At 44.5% G+C, this 23,370-nt stretch overlaps 1 protein-coding gene across 1 annotated transcript in view; it reads right to left on the minus strand.

Annotated features, from left to right (window-relative positions):
- Positions 1–319: 319 nt before the first annotated feature.
- The window catches only part of LOC147445137 (biotin carboxylase 1, chloroplastic-like), a 107,558-nt gene continuing 84,507 nt past the window's right edge, over positions 320–23,370 (minus strand). Inside the window, exons 15-17 of the mRNA XM_086527603.1 lie at positions 2,713–2,759; positions 2,570–2,632; positions 320–825 (exon numbers count right to left, since the gene is read on the minus strand). Of these exons, the coding sequence (XP_086383729.1) occupies positions 769–825; positions 2,570–2,632; positions 2,713–2,759 (167 nt within the window). The 3' untranslated portion in view covers positions 320–768. The remainder of the gene's footprint in view (positions 826–2,569; positions 2,633–2,712; positions 2,760–23,370) is intronic.

The following is a 23,370-nucleotide window of genomic DNA, read 5'->3' on the forward strand; positions in this document are numbered from 1 at the left end:
GGCATACATTTGAATTCTTATTGTTTCCCACATTGATTGGATTACCTTTTCATTTAAAATATTTGATTCCTCTTTTGTTCTCACTTCTTCAATTGGTCCCTTCATTTGATTTTGATAAGTCAAGAGCCTTACATGGTGTGGCTTACTTTGCATTTTATGGCTTTAGAGTGCCAGCGTGAAACTACAAGGCATAACATCAAATACAGTGGAAATAAAAATATTATACATTGGCCCAATATTACCGAAGTCTTAATCCCCTTAGTTCTCTTTTACTACCCAAAACCAACAAAGTTTGGTCTAATTCCACATTGAAGGTTAGTTTGGATGCTGAAACATGTCTTTTTTAAGTTTAACTTCTGTGGTAGTCTTAATAATGTAATCATCTTAAGCGTTCTTCGACACCACGTGTTGCAATTCAGTAGGACATATTTTCTTGGCGAAAGACACCACACTCGTGTTACATGTTTACAAGAGTGCTACTATAATGCTGCAAAACCACAATGAGCCCTCCCTCTTGCTTCTGCAAGCATTCATATAAAGAGATTCTATCACAAATATCCAGCAAACAAAACAATCGCTTGGGAGGAGAGAGAGAGAGAGGGAGAGGGAATCTGGTGGGGGCACGCTCCGCTCTCGCGTGATGGGGAAGAAGATAAAACCTCAAGAAGATAACTTCCTGCTCACTTCAGGATCAATCAAGCCTCTCAAGACGATTCAAAATACACCTGCAAAACTGGTTCTACAAATTTTTGAACATGAGAAAATACACTAAGCCAATGCCTTGCTCATTTCCTTCACAACTACGAGCCGTCCTCCAGCATTAGGCTGCAAAATAGGCAGGCTAAGTATCACTTTCAAGACAAACATGATCACCAGTCTCATAAAAAATCTTGTCATTAAAATGAAACAATGCAAGGTAATGACCAGACGCACGTTCAATTCAAAGATGGGATCCCACATGGCCCCTTCTTGGATTTGATGAGAGAACAAAACCTTTGGAAACCATCTCAGTGAAAATTTACTACAAACAATTGAGAGGACAAACAATCAAAAGGCTGAGGCATCATTGAGATGTCCCTTGCAACTTAAACCTTGCGCTTCAAGAAAAGCCCTATTTTCTTGAGATACTAAGTCTATCGATATGGAGCACTCAGCCAACTATGCTGGTAGTATTTCTGGGAGGTCAATCTGCTGTGAAATGGAGTAGGGAGGAAAAATTAGCCGGAGCTCAAGCGTACATGAAGATATTCCATTCTCGATTACGGTAGAAACACACAATGTGATTTCAAGCCCAACAGACAGACTGCAGAAAAGTGAGCAAGTTCTAAAGGTTGAAATTCTACCAGCAGAAATCAATCTCGACAGAGAAAACCAGCACTATCTAGAGTGAGCAGAGAATCTAGAGAGAGTTAATGCATGGCATAAGAGGATTCTTGCCTTAACTAAGAGTTTGGCTTGAATTATATACGATCTATAAAGCTTGACATAACTTCACTGCTTGTCCGTTGCTCTCCAAACAGAAAAAGATCCTGCATCACTGATTATGCATTGCTTGGACAGCAGCTACAACATATCACATAGTACTCGTGACATCAGTGCAGAAGAATCAGTGCGGGATCATATAGAGTTGGTGTTACATCCGTACTCATGTCATCATTGCAGAAGGATAGGTGCAGGTTTGGGTAGAATCAGTTCCCAATAAGAGATTGCTTTCTAAAACCAAAAAACTGAGTCCCTATCACACTCCAAAGATGATGGGCAATCTTAGCTATGATAACGGTTAGCACTTGCTTTTACTGAATTAACTACTAACCAGGCTGACCATTTCAAAAGAAAAGATTTGCAAATAAACTTCCTATAAAGTCCAAAAAAGATCCGGACTTTGCTCAAAATCCTTTCTAACATGAAAAATATTATAAACAAGTAATGAAGAAGATGCCAAGACTACATGACAAAAGCAGAACTAGAGCAAAGAGGAGAAAATTTGTAAAAGTAAGAACAAATAGCACATAGATAAGCAAACTACATGACAAAAGCAGTACTAGAACAAAGTCAAGAAAAATTTAAAAGTAAGAGAAAATAGCGCACACACTCCCAATCAAGGCATTTATCGTCAACATCAATCTCTAAACCAAAAAAGTCGGAAATTTTTTTATGATGCTAGCATGTAAGCAAATTAAATAGTGAAACAGCAATACTCCCAATCAAGGCATTTATCATCAACATCAATCTCTAAACCAAAAAAGTCACAAATTTTTTTATGTTGCCAACATGTAAGCAAATTAAATAGTGAAACAGCCTCAGAGAATTGTCACTGCCAGCCTTTCAATAAAAACAGCACATTACGAAAAAAAGGAAAGGGAAACAGATGAGCATAATTTGGTTCAAGCCTCTAAGCATATTTGGTTTCAAGCTTCTAAACCAGACAGTTCGAAAAAACTTTATGATACTAAGACGTAAGCAATTAAATAGCGAAGCTGCCTAAGGGAATTCTGCAAGAGTTTTCAAGTTTTGATAAAAGCAGGCCATCCAGGAAAAACAAAAAAGAAAAGCAAAGAGCCGAACTTACATCAGCTAACTCTTCTTCGTGTTTTGGAATAAAGGCAGTATCAACCTTTCCATCTTTGAAGTCCTGTTGAGTCATGAACAAGATAAGCATGATGGCTAACCAAGCCAACCTTATGTAACGAAATACTAGGGACGTTCAATTACTTGTATCTGTAGAATCAGCTTGTGATAATCAATGGTTGTGGGTATGCCTGCATAATCGACCAGAATAATCTCTCTCTCTCTCTCTCTCTCTCTCTCTCTCTCTCTCTCTCTCTCTCTCAAGCCCCTCAAATAACCACCCCGACAGTGAGCATCAGTGAGCAGCCACAGCAGGTCGCTGCCCACAGCAGGTCGCAGCGCGAGGGCATCTCTCTCTCTCTTGACGGCTGCAAACGAAGGTGTAGCCTTCCGAAAATTGCACGCGCTGCAGCTCTCCAGCAAGGCCATCGATTTTACCTTTTTACGTTCGAAAGGCACGCTGGCAAATCCTTCCAGGCTGGCAAGTGAGTCCACGCTGGACTTTGTGAGAGATTGCACACGCCCTGTAGGTGCCCTCTTTTAACAACAGAGAGGCCATTCTCTCTCTCCCTCTCCCTTCATACACCCGGCAAAATTCAAAAAATTCCAGGAGGAATTTCCACAGGAATTCCCACAGTCTCGGCTTTTCCGGATTTTCCGAACTTTCGAATTTTCAAAAACCTCATTTTTCAGAACTGCAGGGATTTTTACAAGGAATTTGGAAACTGCAGAATTCACAGAAATTGCACATTGACACGTACGGAAAGCAAATATATGCCATGTACGTTGAATGTGGAAACAAATGTATGCATAATGCAGTGCGTATAGGTCGCTCTCTCCTCTCTCTTAGAAAGTGAATCAAATAACTGAAACAAATAAGGCAAGAAAGATGGCGGCGCACTACATGGTCACAAGCAAGAGGATGACAGCCATTGAAAGGGAGTTGAAAGAATGCAAAGCCCACATGGATGAGTGGAAGAAAGAGAAGAATTTAATTCTTGAATGGAAAAAGAGGGAGGAACAGGCGAGGGAACTAGAACGCAAGGAGTTCCGGGATGAGATTCAAGCTTTAAAAGGTAGCATCTCAGCCCTTAGGAAGGAACTCGACGAAACCAAAGAGGGAGGACGCCTTGAAGATGGAGAAATTCAGCCATCAATGATCGATGAGCTGAATAGTATACGAGCACAAGTCAAAGAAATAAAGGAGGAAGGAGAAAAGAAGACCTCATAGGTGGAGGTTCTCTCCAAAACGCAAAAGAAGATGGATAAGGCTGAAAAATGGATTGCAGTTGTCAAGAAGGGAAAGGGCAAGGAAATCCCGACTACACCTGACATCATCAACAAGACACTTGAAGAGGAACAACGAAGAAGGGTACGCGCTCTACACGTGAGAGTGACCGGCCTAAAAGATTCAGATAAGGTGGACCAAGAGGTGAAGAGCCTCATGTCCATGATGGGGGTGGAGAAGCCCTCGCACACACAAGCTTGGAGAGTGGGCAAGAACAGTGAAGGTAATGGGGAGAGTTCAAAAGGACGGGCTCTCATTTTACGCTTTCCCTCCATGGAAGAAAAGAAAGACTTTTTAAAGAAGAGGCCAACCCTCAAGAAAACAGGTATCTTTTTAGGAGATGATCTTACGCTCTCACAGCTTGCACATATGAGAGAGGTCATGCCAGAGATTATAGCAACAAGGGAGAAGGGAAAGTTAGCTTTTTACAGAAATGGACGAGTAGTGATTACAGAGCACCGCTCTACATGACGGTGCGAGACCTATGGGACCACTCTCAAGATGGCGGTTTGGAACTGTAATGGTTCGTATAGACTTGATGTGGGGGCCTTTGAGGGTAGCTTCAGAGACAGAGACATTGTTTTCTACTCAGAGACTCATCAGGCTCCAGGACAGTTGATGCCGCACATATCAGGATACAGATGGGAGACAGCTTGCCGGACAAGCACCAGATCTACGCATGGGACTAGAGGATTAGGAGGTGTAGCAGTTCTTTTCAGAGAGGAGCTCCAACCACTACTGCACATAGTTCGGAGAGATGATCAGGCCAGATACTTGTGGGCGAGGCTAAGGGCAGAGACTGGACGTTTCTTGTACATCGCCATATACTATTTTCCTCCCAGCACTTCAGTATATGCTTCACCCAGAGGACAGTCTCCTTACTCTGTACTTGATGATGATATCTGGGAGTTCTCCAGAGATGGAGACATCATACTCCTGGGGGATTTCAATGCCCGTACAGGCAGCTCACAGACGGTCTTCTATGACACCTCAGAGGAGATGCTTAGAGAGCTAGAGCCAGAGGAGATGGGACTTGAGAGATGCTCACACAACAGAGAGCATACAAAATATGGGAGATACCTGAGGGAGATGACGACTACTCGCAGTTTAGCCATACTGAATGGCTTACCGACTTTCCCATTGTCTACAGGTTTTACTTGTTTTCCACACAGGCATGGGTCCAGCACTGTAGACTATGTTCTGACACATCGGAGCTTTATCTCTCACATTCAGGATTTCACAGTGGGGCCCAAGCTTGTAGGGATAGCAATAGATCATGCACTTTTGACATTATCAGTCTCCTTTCAGTACAGTACATCTCACGGGGTGGTAGACATCCACGCTATACTTTTACACCAGAGGCTGACTCAGTCTATGCAGAGGAGATACGTAGGCTTGCACATCAGAGCCAGTATACACAGTGGAGGAGATCACATCTATGCTGATAGTGACATTACATGGGGCAGCGACAGAGGCATACCCACACACTCAGCATGGTCAGAGACGTCGTTCTGGGCACATGCCTCAGAACAGCTGGTATGATGAGGAGTGTCGACAGAGTAGAGCTCAGATACAGCGCGAGCTTACATTGGGAGTGATCACCTATAGACAGTCTCGTATTGCTACACGACGACTAGTGCGACGGAAGAAGCGAGCTTTCTTGGTCCAGATGGAGCAAGATTTATATCAGCTCTTCCTTAGTAGAGATTCAGGAGAGGCTTGGCGTCTATTCCATGAGCAGTCCCCCCCACCAGTGATTACTTCTACAGAGATATGGGGGCAGTATGCAGCCATGTCCAGCTACGAGCACCTTCTTTACCACTGAGATGGTAAAGGAGGCCATTGACATGATAAAGACCAGACGGCCACAGGATCATGAGGGTTTGGTAGCAGAGCACATTATACATGCTGGGGATTTGTTGGCAGAGATGCTTGCACGGTTATTCAACCGTGTCATGTGTGAGGGCTTCCCTGAGTCTTGGAGATTATCTACTATTGTACCTATCTTTAAGACAAGAGACCCCACAGTGCCAGGGAATTACCGTACTATCATGGTGGGACACACATTGGCACGATTATATGCATCCATCCTTGAGCATAGGCTGAGCAGTTGGGCAGAGATTATGGGCATACGGGCACCTGGGCAGGCTGGTTTCAGGAGGGGTTTCTCCACACTAGACATGTCTTTACACTCAGAGCTATCATTGAGGAGGGTCAAGCACATGGTAGACGGATATACTGCAGCTTCGTGGATTTCCGCAAAGCTTTTGACACAATACCGAGGGCCAGATTGATGCGCCGACTTATAGAATTGGGGGTACCCACAGAGCTGATATGGGGGATTAAGGCATTGTACAGTTCAGTGATGGGCCATGTACGCACATCAGAGGGGATATCTGACATAGTTCACTCCACTATCCGAGTGAAACAGGGATGCCCACTGTCCTCTACTTTATTTGGTATGTATGTTGATGAGGTCTCTAATTATATTGACAGAGGAGGAGATAGAGGTGCTCAGCTTGCTGGGACATGGATCCCTCTTTTATTATATGCTGACGATATCGTGTTGATATCAGACTCACCAGAGGGTATGCAGAGACATTTGGACGCATTGCATAGTTTTGCAGAGAATAGTGGATTGTCTGTCAACCTTGGTAAAACCAAGGTTATGGTATTTAATACCACGCCATTGTGGGTTAGGAGATCAGCACCTACTTTCACATATGGGCAGGACAATATGGAGTACACTGATGCATACACATATCTTGGGGTGGTCTTTAGTGGACCGAGGTTCACACTGAAAGTGGCAGCAGACACTAGATTGACTCGTGCCTATGCAGCCCTAGGCGGTTTAGAGAGGATTTGTTCGCAGGTTCAGTTCCAGGAACCTCGAACAAAGCTATGGCTTTCGACACTTTGGTCGCTTCAGTTATGCACTACGGGGTTCAGGTTTGGGGGCCGTCTGTTGACAGTGCTGGATGGAGTAATATGGAGAGACCCTTGATATCTATGATTTCTAGGCTGATTAGAGCCAAGGCCTCAGTCCCACATGACATCATACGAGCGGAGCTGGCTGCCCCACCTATGGAGGTTGAGGCTCTCACCAGATCAGTATCATTTGTACACAGCTTATGGGACACCACCAGGGACAGGTATGCCAGGCTTGCTCTTGAGTCATCTAGACAGCTAGCATTACAGGGAGATACATCATGTTGGTATGCACAGATGAGCTCATGGTTTCATAGGCACGGTTTCAGCATGGACAAGCTGCCCCCTTTCCAGTATTCTCTTGATGCACCATCTTTGGCTCTTACACGGATGGAAACTACTAGCCTCATTCGGCAGGATCTTATGCAGCTTGATAGCAAGAGGACATGGATAGAGCCAGCACGGGAGTTGGGTACCAAGAGGGTTTTCTATAGAGAGCATCTTCTCCAACTCACGACAGACGGATTTGTCACACGGCCCAGTTACATGGACACACATCTATCTCATGGGTTACGATGTGCTATAGGCCAGATTCGCACATCTTCACACCAGCTTGGGATTGAGACAGGTAGATTCAGAGGCATACCAGCAGACAGTAGGATATGTCAGTTATGCCATGCAGAGCCAGAGACAGAGTTTCACTACATATGTCGCTGCACAGTCTACTATGAGATACGGGGACGCTTTCATTGTTTATTCAGAGATGGTTTTGACTCGCTAGATAGAGTCATGAGATATCAGGATCAAAGATGTCTCGGATTATTCCTACTTGAGATACAGAGACACAGAGACGCTCTATTGAGTGGGCAAAGACAGAGACAGTCCCAGAGACACATCTCAGATTTCTTCAGTCTGAGTACCACAGAGGAGAAGGGGACACCACCATCACAGAGCTCGGTTCCTACCCATACACACACCAGCGGTACTCTCATGGATTGAGCTATAGAGTTAGGGAGATCAAGACGACCGCGACTGATGAGGAGGGGAGCCACGCAGCACCGGCAGAGATTGCGGCCGAGGATCCACAGGATTCTAGCACGACACCCAGAGTGTCGATCAGGATAGGCTTCACGCTATTGTTATATTGTATCATGGTGACATTTATCCCCACTTTGTACCTTTATAGCATGATACCATTGATCAGCCTACCAGCCACCCATAGGAGTCGGTAGCACTCCTATTAGTTTCCTTGTTTGTAGTTTTCTTTGTTTGTACCTAGACTTGGTACTAGACTCATCATTGTAATCAGTTGGTCTCATAGGTCATTTTGGCCTTTTGTAGACGTTAATATATCATTTCATTTCATTTCTCTCTCTCTCTCTCTCTCTCTCTCTCTCTCTCTCTCTCTCTCTCTCTCTCTCTCTCTCTCTCTCTCTCTCTCTCTCTCTCTCTCTCTCTCTCTCTCTCTCTCAAAAGATTGCAAGAGATGGGGATGCCCATAGTGTTGATTTGGGGGATTATGGCTCTATACAGATCAATGATGGGACATGTACACACTCCGGAGGAGATATCTGATTTAGTTCACTCCACCATTGGGGTGAAACAGGGTTGCCCATTGTCTCCTACTCTATTTGGTATGTATGTTGATGAGGTGTCTGATTACATTGACAGAGCCGGTGATAGAGGTGCCCAGCTAGCAAGGACGTGGATCCCATTGTTGTTATATGCTGATGATATTGTGTTGATCTCTGACTCACCAGAGGGTATGCAGCGACAGTTGGATGCATTACACAGTTTTGCAGAGGATAGTGGATTGTCTATAAACCTTGGTAAAACCAAGGTATGGTGTTTAACACCACACCACAGTGGATCAAGAGATCAGCACCGACTTTCACATATGGTCAGGAGATTGTAGACTATACAAATAAATACACTTACCTTGGGGTTGTCTTCACTCGGCCGAGGTTTTCTTTGGGGAGAGCAGCAGAGACTAGACTGACTAGAGCTTTTGAGGCCTTGGGAGGCTTGGAGAGGATGTGTTCGCAGGTTTAGTTCCAAGAACCTCGAACAAAGTTATGGCTCTTTGATACTTTAGTAACCTCAGCTATGTTGTATGGGGTGCAGACATGGCGACCTTCTATAGGCCAGGATGGTTGGAGACGTATGGAGAGGCCCTTGGTATCTATGATCTCTCAACTGATCAGAGCCAAGGCCTCCGTATCCCACTCATTCGAGCAATGCTAGCTGCCCCTCCTATGGAGATTGAGGCGCTTACCAGATCAGTCTCTTTTGTGAATTGTTTGAAGTGAATCTCTGTTGTGTCACGGTAGAATCTTGACTTGGAATGTCCAAGTTTGTTACAGTGGTATCAGAGCGCGGCCGATTTCTCTTCTACCAGAACCTCACGACACTTATGGATTCCAACAAGAAGCAGTCGACTTCTTCTGCATCTGCTAATGCGGGAGGAGATCACGAAGAAGATTTTGATGATTTAACAAAGGAAGAGAACGGGCCACCTCGGCCTACTTAGTACGAGCTTCAAAGAGATGGAATGTCGACAACAGGTTGACAAGAGCACGAAGCAAATGATTAAATTTGCAAAGGACCCTGAGTTTGCAAAATTTTTGTCTCGATAATCCATCGCAGAAGTGCACACTGAATGGTAGAAAGCCACAGAACCACCCATTGAACCGGCAATCAAGAAACCTCCTTCTCCGAGGATGTTTACAGAACAAGAATTACAAGAGGCGGTTCAGACACAGATCCGTCACTTTTTGGACGCGAACAATCAATCCAAAAAGCAAGTGAGAAAGCGCAAGAAGGGGACTGACTACCCTGGTTATTTGGGTCGTCAATCTTCTTTTGCATCTGCAACAAAGCAAAAGAAGCGAGTACGCTTTGAAGGACTACCCAGTTCTTCTTCTTCCTCTTCTTCTGAGAGCTCTTCTAGTTCTTGTGATTCGAGCGAGAAGGATAGAAAAGGTAAAAAGCGAAGCAAAAAGCAAAGCTTCCGAAAGGGCAAGAAAAAGGCAAAGAAACCCAGATTTCACCCAGTTTCTGGCAGTTCTACAGAGGAGTCGTCCTCTAACTGTTCGGACTCCGATGACCATATGTTTTATGCAAAGAAGAAGCATTTTTATAGAGCCAACCAATATGACTACCTCGAAGACAAAAGCAAGAAAGCAAAAGAATTCAAAGGTGGACAATCGATAAAATTTGAATCCTTTTCTAAGTTCCGAGATGCTCCGAGGGCTTTGGCCTTCATTTAGCAGTTTGACATAGCCTTCTCTAGTGGGCACTACTCAGAGCACTCCAAGATTAGAAGGGCTCTATCTTTCTTCAAAGGCAATGCTCGAACATGGTGGTCCACTCTTCTTTTGAGAAAGGAAGCTCCAATCAAGTGGTTGAAATTCAAAAGGCTCTTCATTTCTTCTTGGCTGGCTCGGGAATACAAACGAGATATACAAACCGCTTGGAACCATCTTTGGACGACCAAGGGAGATTCTTTGGACGCTTATTGCAAGAGATTTTGGGACTCTTTTCTACCAACCTCTTCATTTAAGAAGGTCTCTTTCAAGAAACACATTGAGCGGTTTTGTTGCGGACTCCCTACAAAGATCCGAGACTACTGCCGAACAAAGTCAAATTCTAATGGGTCATGCGAAACGGGGTTTCTCGATACATTCGGGAAATCTGACTTACCCCACTGATGAGATCTTGACTGAGAGAACCTGACACACCTCTAACAATGAAAGTAGAAAGAGAAAGAGTTCCCAAGAAAAGAAAGATAAGGATACACGACCCCGGCTCACTCTTCGAGAGAGGGCCAATTACATCAAAGGAGGGAAGTGTTTTGGTTGCACGGAAGATGGGCACATCTCCACAGAGTGCCCCAAAAAGGCATAGCAAGAACAAACTGAAGACAGGCCAGAGAGTTCGAGAGCAGCAGAGGAACGTGTCAGAAAATGTAAGATGAAAGCAGGACCGGTACTAGATTGCATGGATACTGACCCAAGCTTGATTGATGAAAGTACACAACTTTGCCAAGCTTGGGACATAGTGAAACATCAAGAAGCCCTAATTTTCTTCGATGGAGGAGCCAAGGCCAAACTTCATTTCACCCGAATTCGCGGCGCCGCTCAAGATTACACCCGGCAGGATGGGACCACCAGCAGAGGAAGTTCTAGCGGCACCCAGACGGAACATAGTCATTAATCATTTCATTGGGAAACTTCGGTTGCATTGTCATGGGTATTTTTCATAGTCACAGGGGACGCCCATTTTTGGACTTTTCCATCCCCACTTGCCGTCCCGCCCTCTTTTTTACACTAAAAATCCATTTGAGCCTCATCCCCACTCCTCACAACGCATCCCTTGTGACTATGGTATTTTTACATAATGCCCTTGGAAGGTTGTGACGTCCTCTTAGGAGTCCCTTGGTACCATAAGAACAACGAAGTGATCGATTATCGGGCAAAGAAAGAAATGTTGACGAATGAAAAGGGCCGAAAAATTGTACTTAATGTAAAATTGAAGGGTGGGTCCATCCCTATTGTATCGGCTTCGGCCATTTCCAAATTAATGAAATTCAATCTCTTTGTTTACTCGATCTACTTGAAAGAGTTAAATGAGGAACACAGAACGAACATGTCTGAACTTCATGCCAATTGCTTCTTTGAGGGCTTGCCAGGCGAGTTTGCCTCCATTTCGACCTGAGGATCACACCATTGATCTGATACCTGGAAGCACACCACCAAACCGGCCACCTTACCGTGTTAGCCGAGGCCAGAATGAAGAGATTATAAACCAAGTGAAAGACCTTCTAGAAAAGGGTCTTATCCAACCGAGTACTTCACCCTATTGCTCTCCGGTGTTGTTATCTTGGAGAATGTGCATTGATTACAGAGCTCTAAATAAATATTAAAATCACCATCAAGAACAGATTTCCGATTCCAAAGATCGATGATATTCTTGACCGACTTCAGGGATCCTCTTGTTTCAGCAGGATTGATTTGAAAAGCGGATATCATCAGATCGAATCGCGCCGGGAGATGTCTACAAGACAGCCTTTCCGATGAGCTTCGGTTTGTATGAATGTTTGGTGATGCCTTTTGGCCTTACCAATGCTCCAGCGACTTTCAACCGAATGATGGATAGGATTTTCACAGAGTATACATCATTTGTCGGTACTTTCTTTGATGACATTGTAGTCTTCTCCAAGGATGAAGCAAAACATAGACACCATCTGCTACAGGTCTTTCAAGCATTGCAAGATCACAAGTTAGTTATCAATGCCAAAAAGAGTGAATTTTTCTTGCCAGAGATACACTTTTTGGGATACATCGTCTCAGTAGTAGCAGGAGTACAGATGGACCCGGCCAAGATCGAGACTATACGTGATTGGCCAGATTTGAAAAATGTTCATGAAGTTAGAAGCTTCTTGGGCTTGTGTTCTTAGTACCGGCAGTGCATTCGAAAGTTTGAAGTGGTAGCTTCCCCTTTGCACATTCTGACACAGAAAGAAGTCCCTTTCTTGTGGGGACCCACAGAGGTGACTACCTTTCAGACACTGAAAGAGAAATTGACTACTGGACCAATATTGACTTTGCCGTATTTGCAAAAGTCGTTTGAAGTATATTGTGATGCTTGTGGTCGTAGTCTGGGAGCGGTCTTAATGCAAGAAGGCCATGTGATTGCCTATGAAAGCCGATTGTTTTCAAAGCCACACTTGATTGCACAGATTTATGAGAAAGAGCTTTATGCAGTGATCCATGCTCTTACTCAGTGGTGACATTACCTACTCGGAGCGGATTTCACAGTCTTCACCGCCACAGATCTGGATTTTTCCGATGTATTCACTCGATTAGAGAATGGGGAGGTAGGAGCCAGATATTCCATTCGGGATGGCTACTTGATGAAGAAAACGATGTTGTGCGTCACACAGCCGTTGAGGGAAAAGATTTTGACTGAGTGCCATTGTCCACCTTTTACGGGTCACTGCAGCATCGACACCACCTTGAAGGAGCGTTACTTCTTTTGGCCGAGACTCAAGAAGGATGTAGCCGTCTTTGTACGCAATTTCTTGGTATGCCAAAAGGTCAAGTTTGACAGGCATAAAGCACATGGTTTGTTACAGCCTTTACCCATTCCCACCCGCCCCCGGGAAAGTATTGCAATGGATTGCATTTTTTATCTCCCGAAGACACAGAGTGGGCATGATGGCATTTGGACTGTCATCAACAGATTTAGCAAGCAAGCTCACATCATTCCAGTGAAGAAAACAGTCAAGCCGGATCATTTAGCGAGACTGTTCATTGCACAGATTTTCAGACTAGATGGCATGCCTGAGACAATAGTCTCTGACAGAGGTCCCGGATTCACGAGTTTGTTTTGGAAGGCTATTTTGAGAGAACATTGGCACACGGTTACGGTTCTCATCATCTTTCCACCCGCAAACAGATGAGCAATCTGAGATTGTGAATTCAATCGTACTAGATTTATTGAAGTATTACATTTCTTATCAGAAGACTTCATGGGATAAATTTTTTCCCTTGGTGGAATTTGCCTACAATAACACGATCCACTCTTCCACGGGGAAGGCGCCATTTGAGATCATCGAAAGTGCTCCGAAGGTTCCACCCTTCCTTAGCACGAAAGATTTAGATTTTTTAAGCCAACCAGTACACAAGGGTCTTGGATACTTGGACACTGCTTTTGCCAAGGTCCGAGAGGCTTTAGCGAAATCTCACGAAAGACACAAGAAGGCAACAGATCGACATCGTCGCGATTTAAAATTAAAGGAAGACGATTGGGTGCTCTTACATTTTGAGAAGACACGCCTAAGAAAGAAAAAGGGAAAGGAGCGGCTTTTTCCAAAGCTTAGCATGGCCCTTTCCAGATAAAAGAAAAGATTAATGACGTCTCCTTTAGACTGAAGCTGCCCGATACTTGGAAGATTCACAATGCATTTCATGTGAGTCTATTGAAGCCTTTTAAAGATGATGTGCCTGATGATGGGGAGCCAGATGAGCAACCCAAAGTGGAGGAAAGCAAGGAGATACTTGTTCCATAATAGATATTTGGGACATAAGGACAGAAAGATAAAAGGTAAAGTGATTAGGCGGTTCTTGGTTAAGTTCAAGAACTATCATGCATTGGATGCGAAGTGGATGGAGGAGGAGGACCTAGCAGATACTCCTCAGATTTTGGAACTTTACCTTAAGCATTCGGTTTAGCATAGTTTACTTTGATAGTCTACTCTTCAGCGAGGGTGAATATAGTGCAGCGGGTTTGCACAAGAGGGGAGTCACTCTGCTCCTTTGTCAACAGATTGCCCCGATTTTGAATAGAGTCATTGATGTCCCCTTTGGGTTTCAGGAATATTAAAGGGCTGAGTAGTATTCTGCTGTATGACTTTATAACTCGAATTCCCGAAAATGAAAATGATTGATTTGTACTTGACTTGTTTCAGTGCAGGAACTGAAATACCAAATGATTGCAGCATTTCAATCTCATAAATCTCTATAGACATGATTGCAATAAGGAATAGTTGATCGAACATCCGTGAGGTCCCGACAAGATCTCGATGCGATTACTAAATAAGTTGTCGATTGATCATGGTCTAAGATTTGGAATGAATTTTTATGTGACTTGTCATTCGATGTCCTGTGTGTCCGGTGATGTGACTGTCGTCTTGTACAAGTGCTAGATGTGTTGTGTCTAGTGCGTCGCTAATAACAGTCAGTGTTTACTAAGACAGTTTATGGCCTCTGTCTGTTTTGCAAGCGTAATCGAGGGCGATTACAATTCTTTCAAGAGGGGGGTATGTCACAAACTGGTGACGTGGCATGCCCCTGGATACACACACGTTGCGGCAAGACATGCCACATGGCAACAGGCCCGAAAAACGCGCTGACAAGTTGACATGGCAATGCTGTATAGATCTTCGTAAAATCCATTGATTGTTGACATGGCTGATTTTTGTAAAACGCGCTAATTGGCTGACGTGGCAATCCGTACGGATTTCCGAAAATTACGATGACCAGCTTTTGGGCATAATGCTTTTCAGTTAGAAGCTTTTGATTAAAAATATTTTGGGACTCTACTTTTGGGCATACCTTGTAACAATAAATAAGTCTTTTGGGCCTCATTACTCAGAGCATCTGGACGCTAAGTCTGAGTGTGAGTTCCCGCGGACTCTTGTACATGGCACACAGATTAATATACCAAAAGGGGCGCCAGTCTTTGGGGCCAATACCTCTTGGCATGGAACTACGCCGGGCCGTGTCGTCTTTTGTGAACTGTTTGAAGTGAATCTCTACTGTGTCGCGGTAGAATCTTGACTTGGGGTGTCAAAGTTTGTTACAGTGGTATCAGAGCGCGGCTGATTTCTCTTCTACCGGGAAATCCGATCCTTTCCTCACGACATTTATGGATTCCAACAAGAAGCAATCGACTTCTTCTACATCTGCTAATGCGGGAGGAGATCACGAAGAAGATTTTGATGATTTAACAGAGGAAGAGTATGGGCCACCTCGGCTACTCAGTACGAACTTCAAGAGCTGGAATGTCGACAACAGGTTGACGAATGCACAAAGTAGATGATAAAATTTGCGAAGGACCGTCGGTTTGCAAAATTTTTGTCTCAATAATCCATCGCAAAAGTGCTCACTCAGTGGCAGAAAGCCACAGAACCACCCATTAAACCGGCAATCAAGAAACCTCCTTCTCCGAGGATGTCTGTCACAAACTGGTGACGTGGCAGGCCCTCGGATACACACACCTTGCGGCAGGACATGCCACGTGATAGCAGGCCCAGAAAACGTGCTAACAAGCTGACGCGGCAATGCCGTACAGATCTCCGCAAAATTCGTTGATTGTTATCGTGGCAGATTTCCGAAATGCGTTGGCTTGCTGACATGGTCGTCCGTACAAATTTTGGAAATTACGCTGGCAGCTTTTGGGCATAATGTTTTTGAGTTAGAAGCTTTTGATTAAAAAGATTTTGGGGCTCTGCTTTTGGGCATCCCTTGTAACAATAAATAAGTCTTTTGGGCCTCATTACTCAAAGCATCTCGACGCAGAGTCTCTGTGTGAGTTCCCGCGGACTCTTGTACTTCGCACACAGATTAATATATAGAGAAATACCGAAAGGGGCGCCAGTCTTTGCGGCCAATACCTCTTGGCACAAAACTACGCCGGGCCGTGTTGTCTTTTGTGAGCTGTTTGAAGTGAATCTCTATTGTGTCGCGGTAGAATCTTGACTTGGGGTGTCAGAGTTTGTTACATTGTCCATCTTCAGAGACAGAATAATTAAGTGGAAGACCCGTTGTCTCGCAAGCCATTAGTTTTGGCTATTTCAGTGATTCATCATAGAAGTTCGAGGATATGGTAGATCAGTACGCCACCGACCCTCATTTTGCAGACATCTATAGCCAGTTACAAAGTGGGAAGACAGTTGCAAGCTTTTTAACACAGGAAGGCTATTTGATGCAGAAAACGACGTTGTGCGTTACAAAGCTGTTGAGGGAAAAGGTTATGACAGAGTGCCATTGCCCACCTTTTTCACGCCACCGTGGCATAGATACCACCTTGAAAGGTGTCAAACGTTACTTATACTGGCCAAGGCTCAAAAAGGATGTGGACAAGTTTGTTCGCACTTGTTTAGTATGCCAAAAGTTCAAGTTTGACAGGCATAAGGCACCAGGTCCTGTACAGCCTCTACCCATACCTACTCGACCATGGGAAAGCATAGCAATGGACTTTATTTTTTATCTACCAAAGACTCAAGAGTGGTCATGATGGCATTTTGACAGTCATCAACAGATTCAGTAAGCAGGCTCACTTCATTCTAGTAAAGAAGACATTTAAGCCCGATCATTTGGCAAAACTATTCTCGCAGATTTTCCAATTACATGGTATGTCTAAGTCTATTGTTTCGGACAGGGATCCCCGATTCACAAGTTTGTTTTGGAGGGCAATTTGGAAGAACATTGGCACGCAGTTGCAGTTCTCATCCTCATTCCACCCCAGACTGATGGGCAATCTGAGATAGCCAATTTAGTGGTTTTGGACTTGTTGAAGTCATATATTTCAAAGTATTTGCCCTTGGTGGAGTTTGCCTACAACAACACAATTCATACGTCAACGGGAAAGGCACCATTTGAGGTAATCAAGGGAGCTAAGAAGGTTCCACCTTTGCTAAGCACCAAAGATAAGATTTTTGAAGCACATCAATACACGCGGGATCACGCGGGATCTGGACACTGCTTTTGCCAAGGTGCACAAGGCTCTTGAGAAGTCCCAAGCACGACATAAGAAGGTAGCAGACAAGCATCGACGTGAGTTGCAGATGAAGGAGAATGATTGGGTACTTTTATGGTTTTAGAAGGCACGCCTGCAAAAATGAAAGGGTAAGGAGCGGCTTTTTCCAAAGCTGAGTATGCGATACTATGGCCCTTTTGGTCACAAAATGATGATGTGGCATGTCCACCTGGAAACTGACAGACTCACAAGATTATAAGTTGTTCCAACTTATAGGGTACCTATCCGATGGGGCCCTTGGGGACACACAGAGATAATTAAAAAAAGCAACATCGTGAAGATGCTGACGTGACAGAGTGAGGCCCCAAGGGCTCCTATAAAGAGTACAAGGGATGCCCAAAAGCAGAGCCCCAAAAGCAATACAATGACAAATGTCAGGTCCAAAAGCATCTCAAGCCCAAAAGCCAGCGCAATTCACGAAAATCTGTACGCTGCCACGTCAGCAGTCAACGCAATTCGTGACCTCTCCGTACAGCACTTGCCACGTCAACATCTTCGTGATCTTTCTTTTTTTTATTATCTCTATGTGTCCCCAAGGGCCCCATCGGATGCGTACCCTATAAGTTGGAACAACTTATAATCTTGTAAGTCTATCAGTTTCCAGGTGGACATGCCACATCATCATTTTGTGACACTTTCCAAATTCAAGAGAAAATCAATGATGTATCCTTCCGATTGAAGTTACCAGACACTTGGAAGATTCACAATTCATTTCATGTGAGTCTGTTGAAACCTTTTAAAGGTGAGGTGCCAGTCTTGAGGAGCAACCTGAACTCGAAGAGACCGAGGAGATTCTCATTCTAGAACAAATACTGGCTCACAAGGAAAGGAAAGTGAAAGGTAAAGTGGTATGGCGGTTCTTAGTCATGTTTAAGAACTATCCAACATTGGATGCGAAGTGGATGGAGGAGGAGGACCTAGCAGATACTCCTCAGATTTTGGAACTTAACCGTGAGGCTTTTGGTCTAGCTTCGACTATTCCAAAAGTTCTCGATGATCAGCATGTTGAATCTGGTGCAGTCGAGACTGCACAAGATGGGAGTTACTCTGTCACAAACTGGTGACGTGGCACACGCATCCACACCCTCTTGGTAGGGAACAGTCCTCGGAACACAGTAGTGGTGACGTGGCTGCTCAGTACACACAACTCCTACCCTGCTGGTCACGGACTGCATGCTGACGTGGCCTGCTGTCCTCCAGAAAATGCGGCGCCATTCGCGGGCAGTCAACCAGCCACGTGGCAAGGCTATACGGACAGATTTGGCGCTGAATTTTGGCTACGCTAAAACTCACGCTGGCAGCTTTTGGAATTGCTTTTGTTTACGCAATTGCTAGGAGAGAGAGAGAGAGAGAGAGAGAGAGAGAGAGAGAGAGAGAGAGAGAGAGAGAGAGAGAGAGAGAGAGAGAGAGAGAGAGAGAGAAATGAAATGAAATGAAATGAAATGTTATTTTGGAATTGCTTTTGTTTACGCAATTGCTAGGAGAGAGAGAGAGAGAGAGAGAGAGAGAGAGAGAGAGAAAGCAATGTAAAGTTTTAAGCCTTGCTTTAAATACCATAAGAGGTAAGAGGGCTTGTGAGAGGTAAAAAATGAAAGTTGCTTTAAGGGCAGTTTTTTTATGGACAGCTTTTTATGAGAAGTTTTTGGGGCTCTGCTTTTGGCATCCCTTGTACTCTTTAAATAAGCAGGTAGGGCCTCATAACTCAAAGCATCTAGACGCAGAGTCTGAGTGTGAGCGCCTGCCCGCACTCTTGTACTTTGAACACAAATTAATACATAAAGAAATACCAAAAGGCGCGCCAGTCTTTGGGGCCAATACCTCTAGGCACGGAACTCCGCCGCGCCAGTGTCGAATCGATTGTGAGCTGTGACCTGTTTTGAAGTGGTTATTTGTGATGTCGCGGTAGATTCTCGACTTGGAGTGTCCAAGTCTGTTACAATGGTATTAGAGCACGGCCAATTTCTTTTCTACAGAAAATCCGATCCCTATATATTTTTGCGCGGCACCTATGGCTTCAGGCAAAGATCAGTCGACTCCCTCTACATCCGGGGATGCGGAAAGGGATCACAACGAAGATTCAGGCTAGGAGTATGGCCCGCCTCAGCCTACTCAAGCGGAGCGTTGAGAGATGGAGCATCAACGATTGATCGGCGACGCAACAAAGATCATGCTCAATTTTGCGAAGGATCCAAAATTTGCAAAATATATGAGCGAGACTTCTTTTGAGGAGGTGCACACGCAGTGACAGAAGACCACAAAACCACCCCGAAAACCCGCTCTCAAGAAACCTCCTACTCCCAAGAAGTATACACAGAAAGAATTAGAAGAGGTGGTTGATGCACGAATTGCTCAGCTTTTTGACGCGCAAAACAAAGCTAAAAAACACGACAAAAAGCAGAAGAAAGGCACTAACTTCCCGGGTTATTTGGGTCGTCAGTCTACTTTTGAAAAGGCAAGAAAGCAGAAGAAGCGTGTTCGATTTGAAGGAGTACCTAGTTCTTCTTCTTCTTCTTCCTCCTCTGACAGTTCTTCTAGCTCATCTGACTCGAGCGAAGAAGACAGAAAAGGTGAAAACCGAAGCAAAAAGCAACACTTCGGAAAGGGCAAGAAAAAGGCAAAGAAGTCTAAATCTCACCCTGTGAGTGACAGTTCTACCGAGGACTCGTCTACAGACAGTTCGGACTTTGATGACAGCAACTTTTATGCAAAGAAGAAAAATTTTTACAAAGCCAACCAGTATGACTTCTAGAAGACAAAAGCAAGAAAGTTCGAGAGTTTAATTAAGGTGGACAGTCTATTAAATTTGACACATTTTCTAATTATAGAGATGCTTCGAAGGCTTTGTCTTTTGTACATCAGTTTGACATTGCCTTCGCGGGAGGGTGTTACTCAGAGCACTCTAAGATTCGGAGAGCTGCCTCTTACTCTAAGGGAAATGCTCGAACTTGGTGGTCCACACTTCTATTGAACAAGACTGCGCCAGTTAAATGGCTGAAATTCAAGAGGCTTTTTATTTCTTATTTGCTGACTCCAGAGTATGAACGCGATATACGAACTGCTTGGAACCATCTTTGGATGACCAAGAAGGATACAGTGGACACTTATTGCGAGAGATTCCAGAGCTCTTTTCTACCCGCCTCTTCATTTAAGAAGATCTCGTTCATGGAACAGATTGAGCGGTTTACCTTGGGTCTTCCTACAGAGATCCGAGATCACTGCTTGGAACAAAAAGCTTCCATTCAAGAGTTGATGAGTCATGCGAAAAGAGGTTTTGCCATTTACTCTGGCAGCTTGACCTACCCCACAGATGAGATCATGACGTAAAGAGCCGAACAGACTTCGACAAATGAAAGTAGAAAGAGGAAGAGCAATCCAGAAAAGAAAGATGCACGACCCAAGCTCACTCCTCGGGAGAGCTCGCTACATCAGGGAAGGGAAGTGCTTTGGATGCGGGGAAACTGAACATATCTCCGCGAAGTGCCCTAAAAAGGCACAGAAAGAACAGAACGACAAGGACGACGAAAGGCCTGAGAGTTCAAGAGCAGCTGAGGAACGTGGAAGAAAAGGCAAGATGAAAACAGGACTGGTTCCAGATTGCGTGGATACCGATCCCAGCACGATAGGCGAGTACAGAACTTTGCCGAGCTTGGGGCAAAGTGAAAGACCAAGAAGCCTTGATCTTCTTTGATGGAGGAGCCCAGGCTAACTTCATTTCACCGGAATTGGCGGTGCGGCTCGAGATCACTCCCGATCGGATGGAACCACTTGCAGAGGCAGTTCTAGCGGCACCCGGCAGGTACGTAGCCATTACACCTGTCATTGGCAAACTTCAGTTGCATTGTCAGGGGTATTTCGGACATGAGGACTTTTACATAATGCCTTTGAAAGGTTGTGATGTCCTCTTGGGAATTCCCTGGTACCACAAGAACAACGCCGTGGTTGAATATCGGGCGAGGAAAGCGACATTGATAACAGAGAAGAACCATTGTACTCAATATAAAACTTAAGGGCGAGTCTATCCCTATTGTATCGGCTTCAGTTATTTCTAAATTAATGAAATCCAGTCTGTTTGTTTACTCGATCTTTTTGAAAGAGTTGAGTGATGAGGATAGGACAAATATGTTTGAACTTGATAAAGAACGCCAAGATTTTCTCCACTCTCATGCCGATTGCTTCTCAGAGGGCCTGCCAGGCCAGTTACCACCCACTCGTCCTGAAGATCATACCATTGATCTGATATTTGGAAGCACGCCACCGAACCGGCCACCTTACCGTGTGAGCCGAGCCCAGAACGAAGAGATTATGAACCAAGTGAAAGACCTCTTGGAAAAGGGTCTTGTCCAGCCTAGTACTTCACCGTATTGCTCTCTAATGTTGTTGGTTTTGAAGAAAGACGGATCTTGGAGAATGTGCATCAATTATAGAGCTCTCAACAAAATCACAATCAAGAACAGATTTCCGATTCCTAGGATCGATGATATACTGGACAGATTATAGGGATCCTCGTATTTTAGCAGGATTGATTTGAAGAGTGGATATCATCACATCCGAATCGCGCCGGGAGACGTCTACAAGACAGCCTTTCGGACAACTTTTGGGTTATTCGAGTTTTTGGTGATACCCTTTGGCTTAACCAATGCTCCTGCGACATTTAACCGGATGATGGACAGGATTTTTCGAGAGTACAAGCTATTTGTAGGCACTTTCTTTGACGATATCATTGTTTTCTCCAAGAATGAGGTAGAACACAGAGATCATCGGCTTCTAGTCTTTCAGGCATTATGAGATCACAAATTAGCGATTAATGTGAAGAAAAGTGAATTTTTCCTACCACAGATACACTTTTTGGGACACATTGTGTCAGCAGCAGCAGGAGTGCAGATGGATCCGGCCAAGATAGAGAATATCCGTGATTGGCCCGATTTGAAGAATGTCCATGAAGTGAGAAGCTTCTTGGGATTGTGTTCGTACTACAGGCGGTTCATTAGAAAGTTTGCAGAGGTTGCTTCCCCTTTGCATGTTTTGACACAAAAAGGAGACCCTTTCTCGTGGAGACCCGCAGAGGTGACTGCCTTTCAGACTTTGAAAGAGAAATTGACTACGGGACCAATCTTGACTTTGCCGGACTTGCAGAAGTCATTTGAAGTATATTGTGATGCTTGTGGTCGTAGTCTGGGTGCGGTCTTAATGCAAGAAGGCCATGTCATTGCTTACGAGAGTCGATTGTTCTCAAGGCCGGAATTGACAGCACAGATTTATGAGAAAGAGCTTTTGGTGGTTGTCCATGCTCTTACTTAGTGGCCCCATTACCTACTCGGAGCAGATTTTACTATCTTTACAGACCATCAGAGTTTACGCTACTTCCTGTCACAGAAGCAGCTATCGGAAAAACAGATGCGGTGGGCGAACATCTTTTCACTTCCAGATTGTCCATGTGCAGGGACAGAAGAATTTGGTGGTAGATGCTTTGTCTCGGAAGCCATTGGTTTTGGCTATTTCCACGATACATCATAGGAGCTTCGAGGATATGGTCGACCAGTATGCCACAGATCCGGATTTTGCAGACGTTTTCACACAGATACGGGATGGGGAAACAGTAGCGGGATATTCCATTCGGGATGGCTACTTGATGAGGAAAACCATGTTGTGCGTTACACAACCGTTGAGGTAAAAGGTTATGATTGAATGCCACTGACCACCTTTTACGGGTCACCGCGGCATTGCTACCACCATGAAAGGGGTAGAGAGATACGCTTTTGGCCGAGACTCAAGAAGAATGTGGACGAGTTTGTGCGTAGGTGCTTGGTATGCCAGAAGGTCAAGTTTGACAGGCATAAAGCACAGGGATTGTTACAGCCTTTGCCCATACCCACCCACCCCTGGGAAAGTATTGCAGTGGATTTCATTTTTGATCTCTCGAGAACACAGAGTAGTCATGATGGTATCTGGACTGTTATTGACAAATTTAGCAAACAGGCTTATTTCATTCCAGTGAAGAAAACAGTCAAGCCAGATCACCTAGCGAGACTGTTTGTGGCCCACATTTTTACATTACATGGCATGTCCGAGATGATTGTCTCCGACAAGGACCCCACATTTACCAGTTTGTTTTGGAAGGCAATTTGGGAGAACATTGGCACGCCGTTGCAGTTCTCCTCATCTTTCCACACGCAGACTAATGGGCAATCTGAGATTGCCAATTCACTAGTTTTAGATTCATTGAAGTCTTAAATCTCGAATCAGAAGACTCAATGGGAAAAGTA

Source organism: Adiantum capillus-veneris, chromosome 13 (genome assembly GCF_014529385.1).
Source record: "Adiantum capillus-veneris isolate H3 chromosome 13, ASM1452938v2, whole genome shotgun sequence".
Taxonomy (NCBI): Eukaryota; Viridiplantae; Streptophyta; class Polypodiopsida; order Polypodiales; family Pteridaceae; genus Adiantum; species Adiantum capillus-veneris.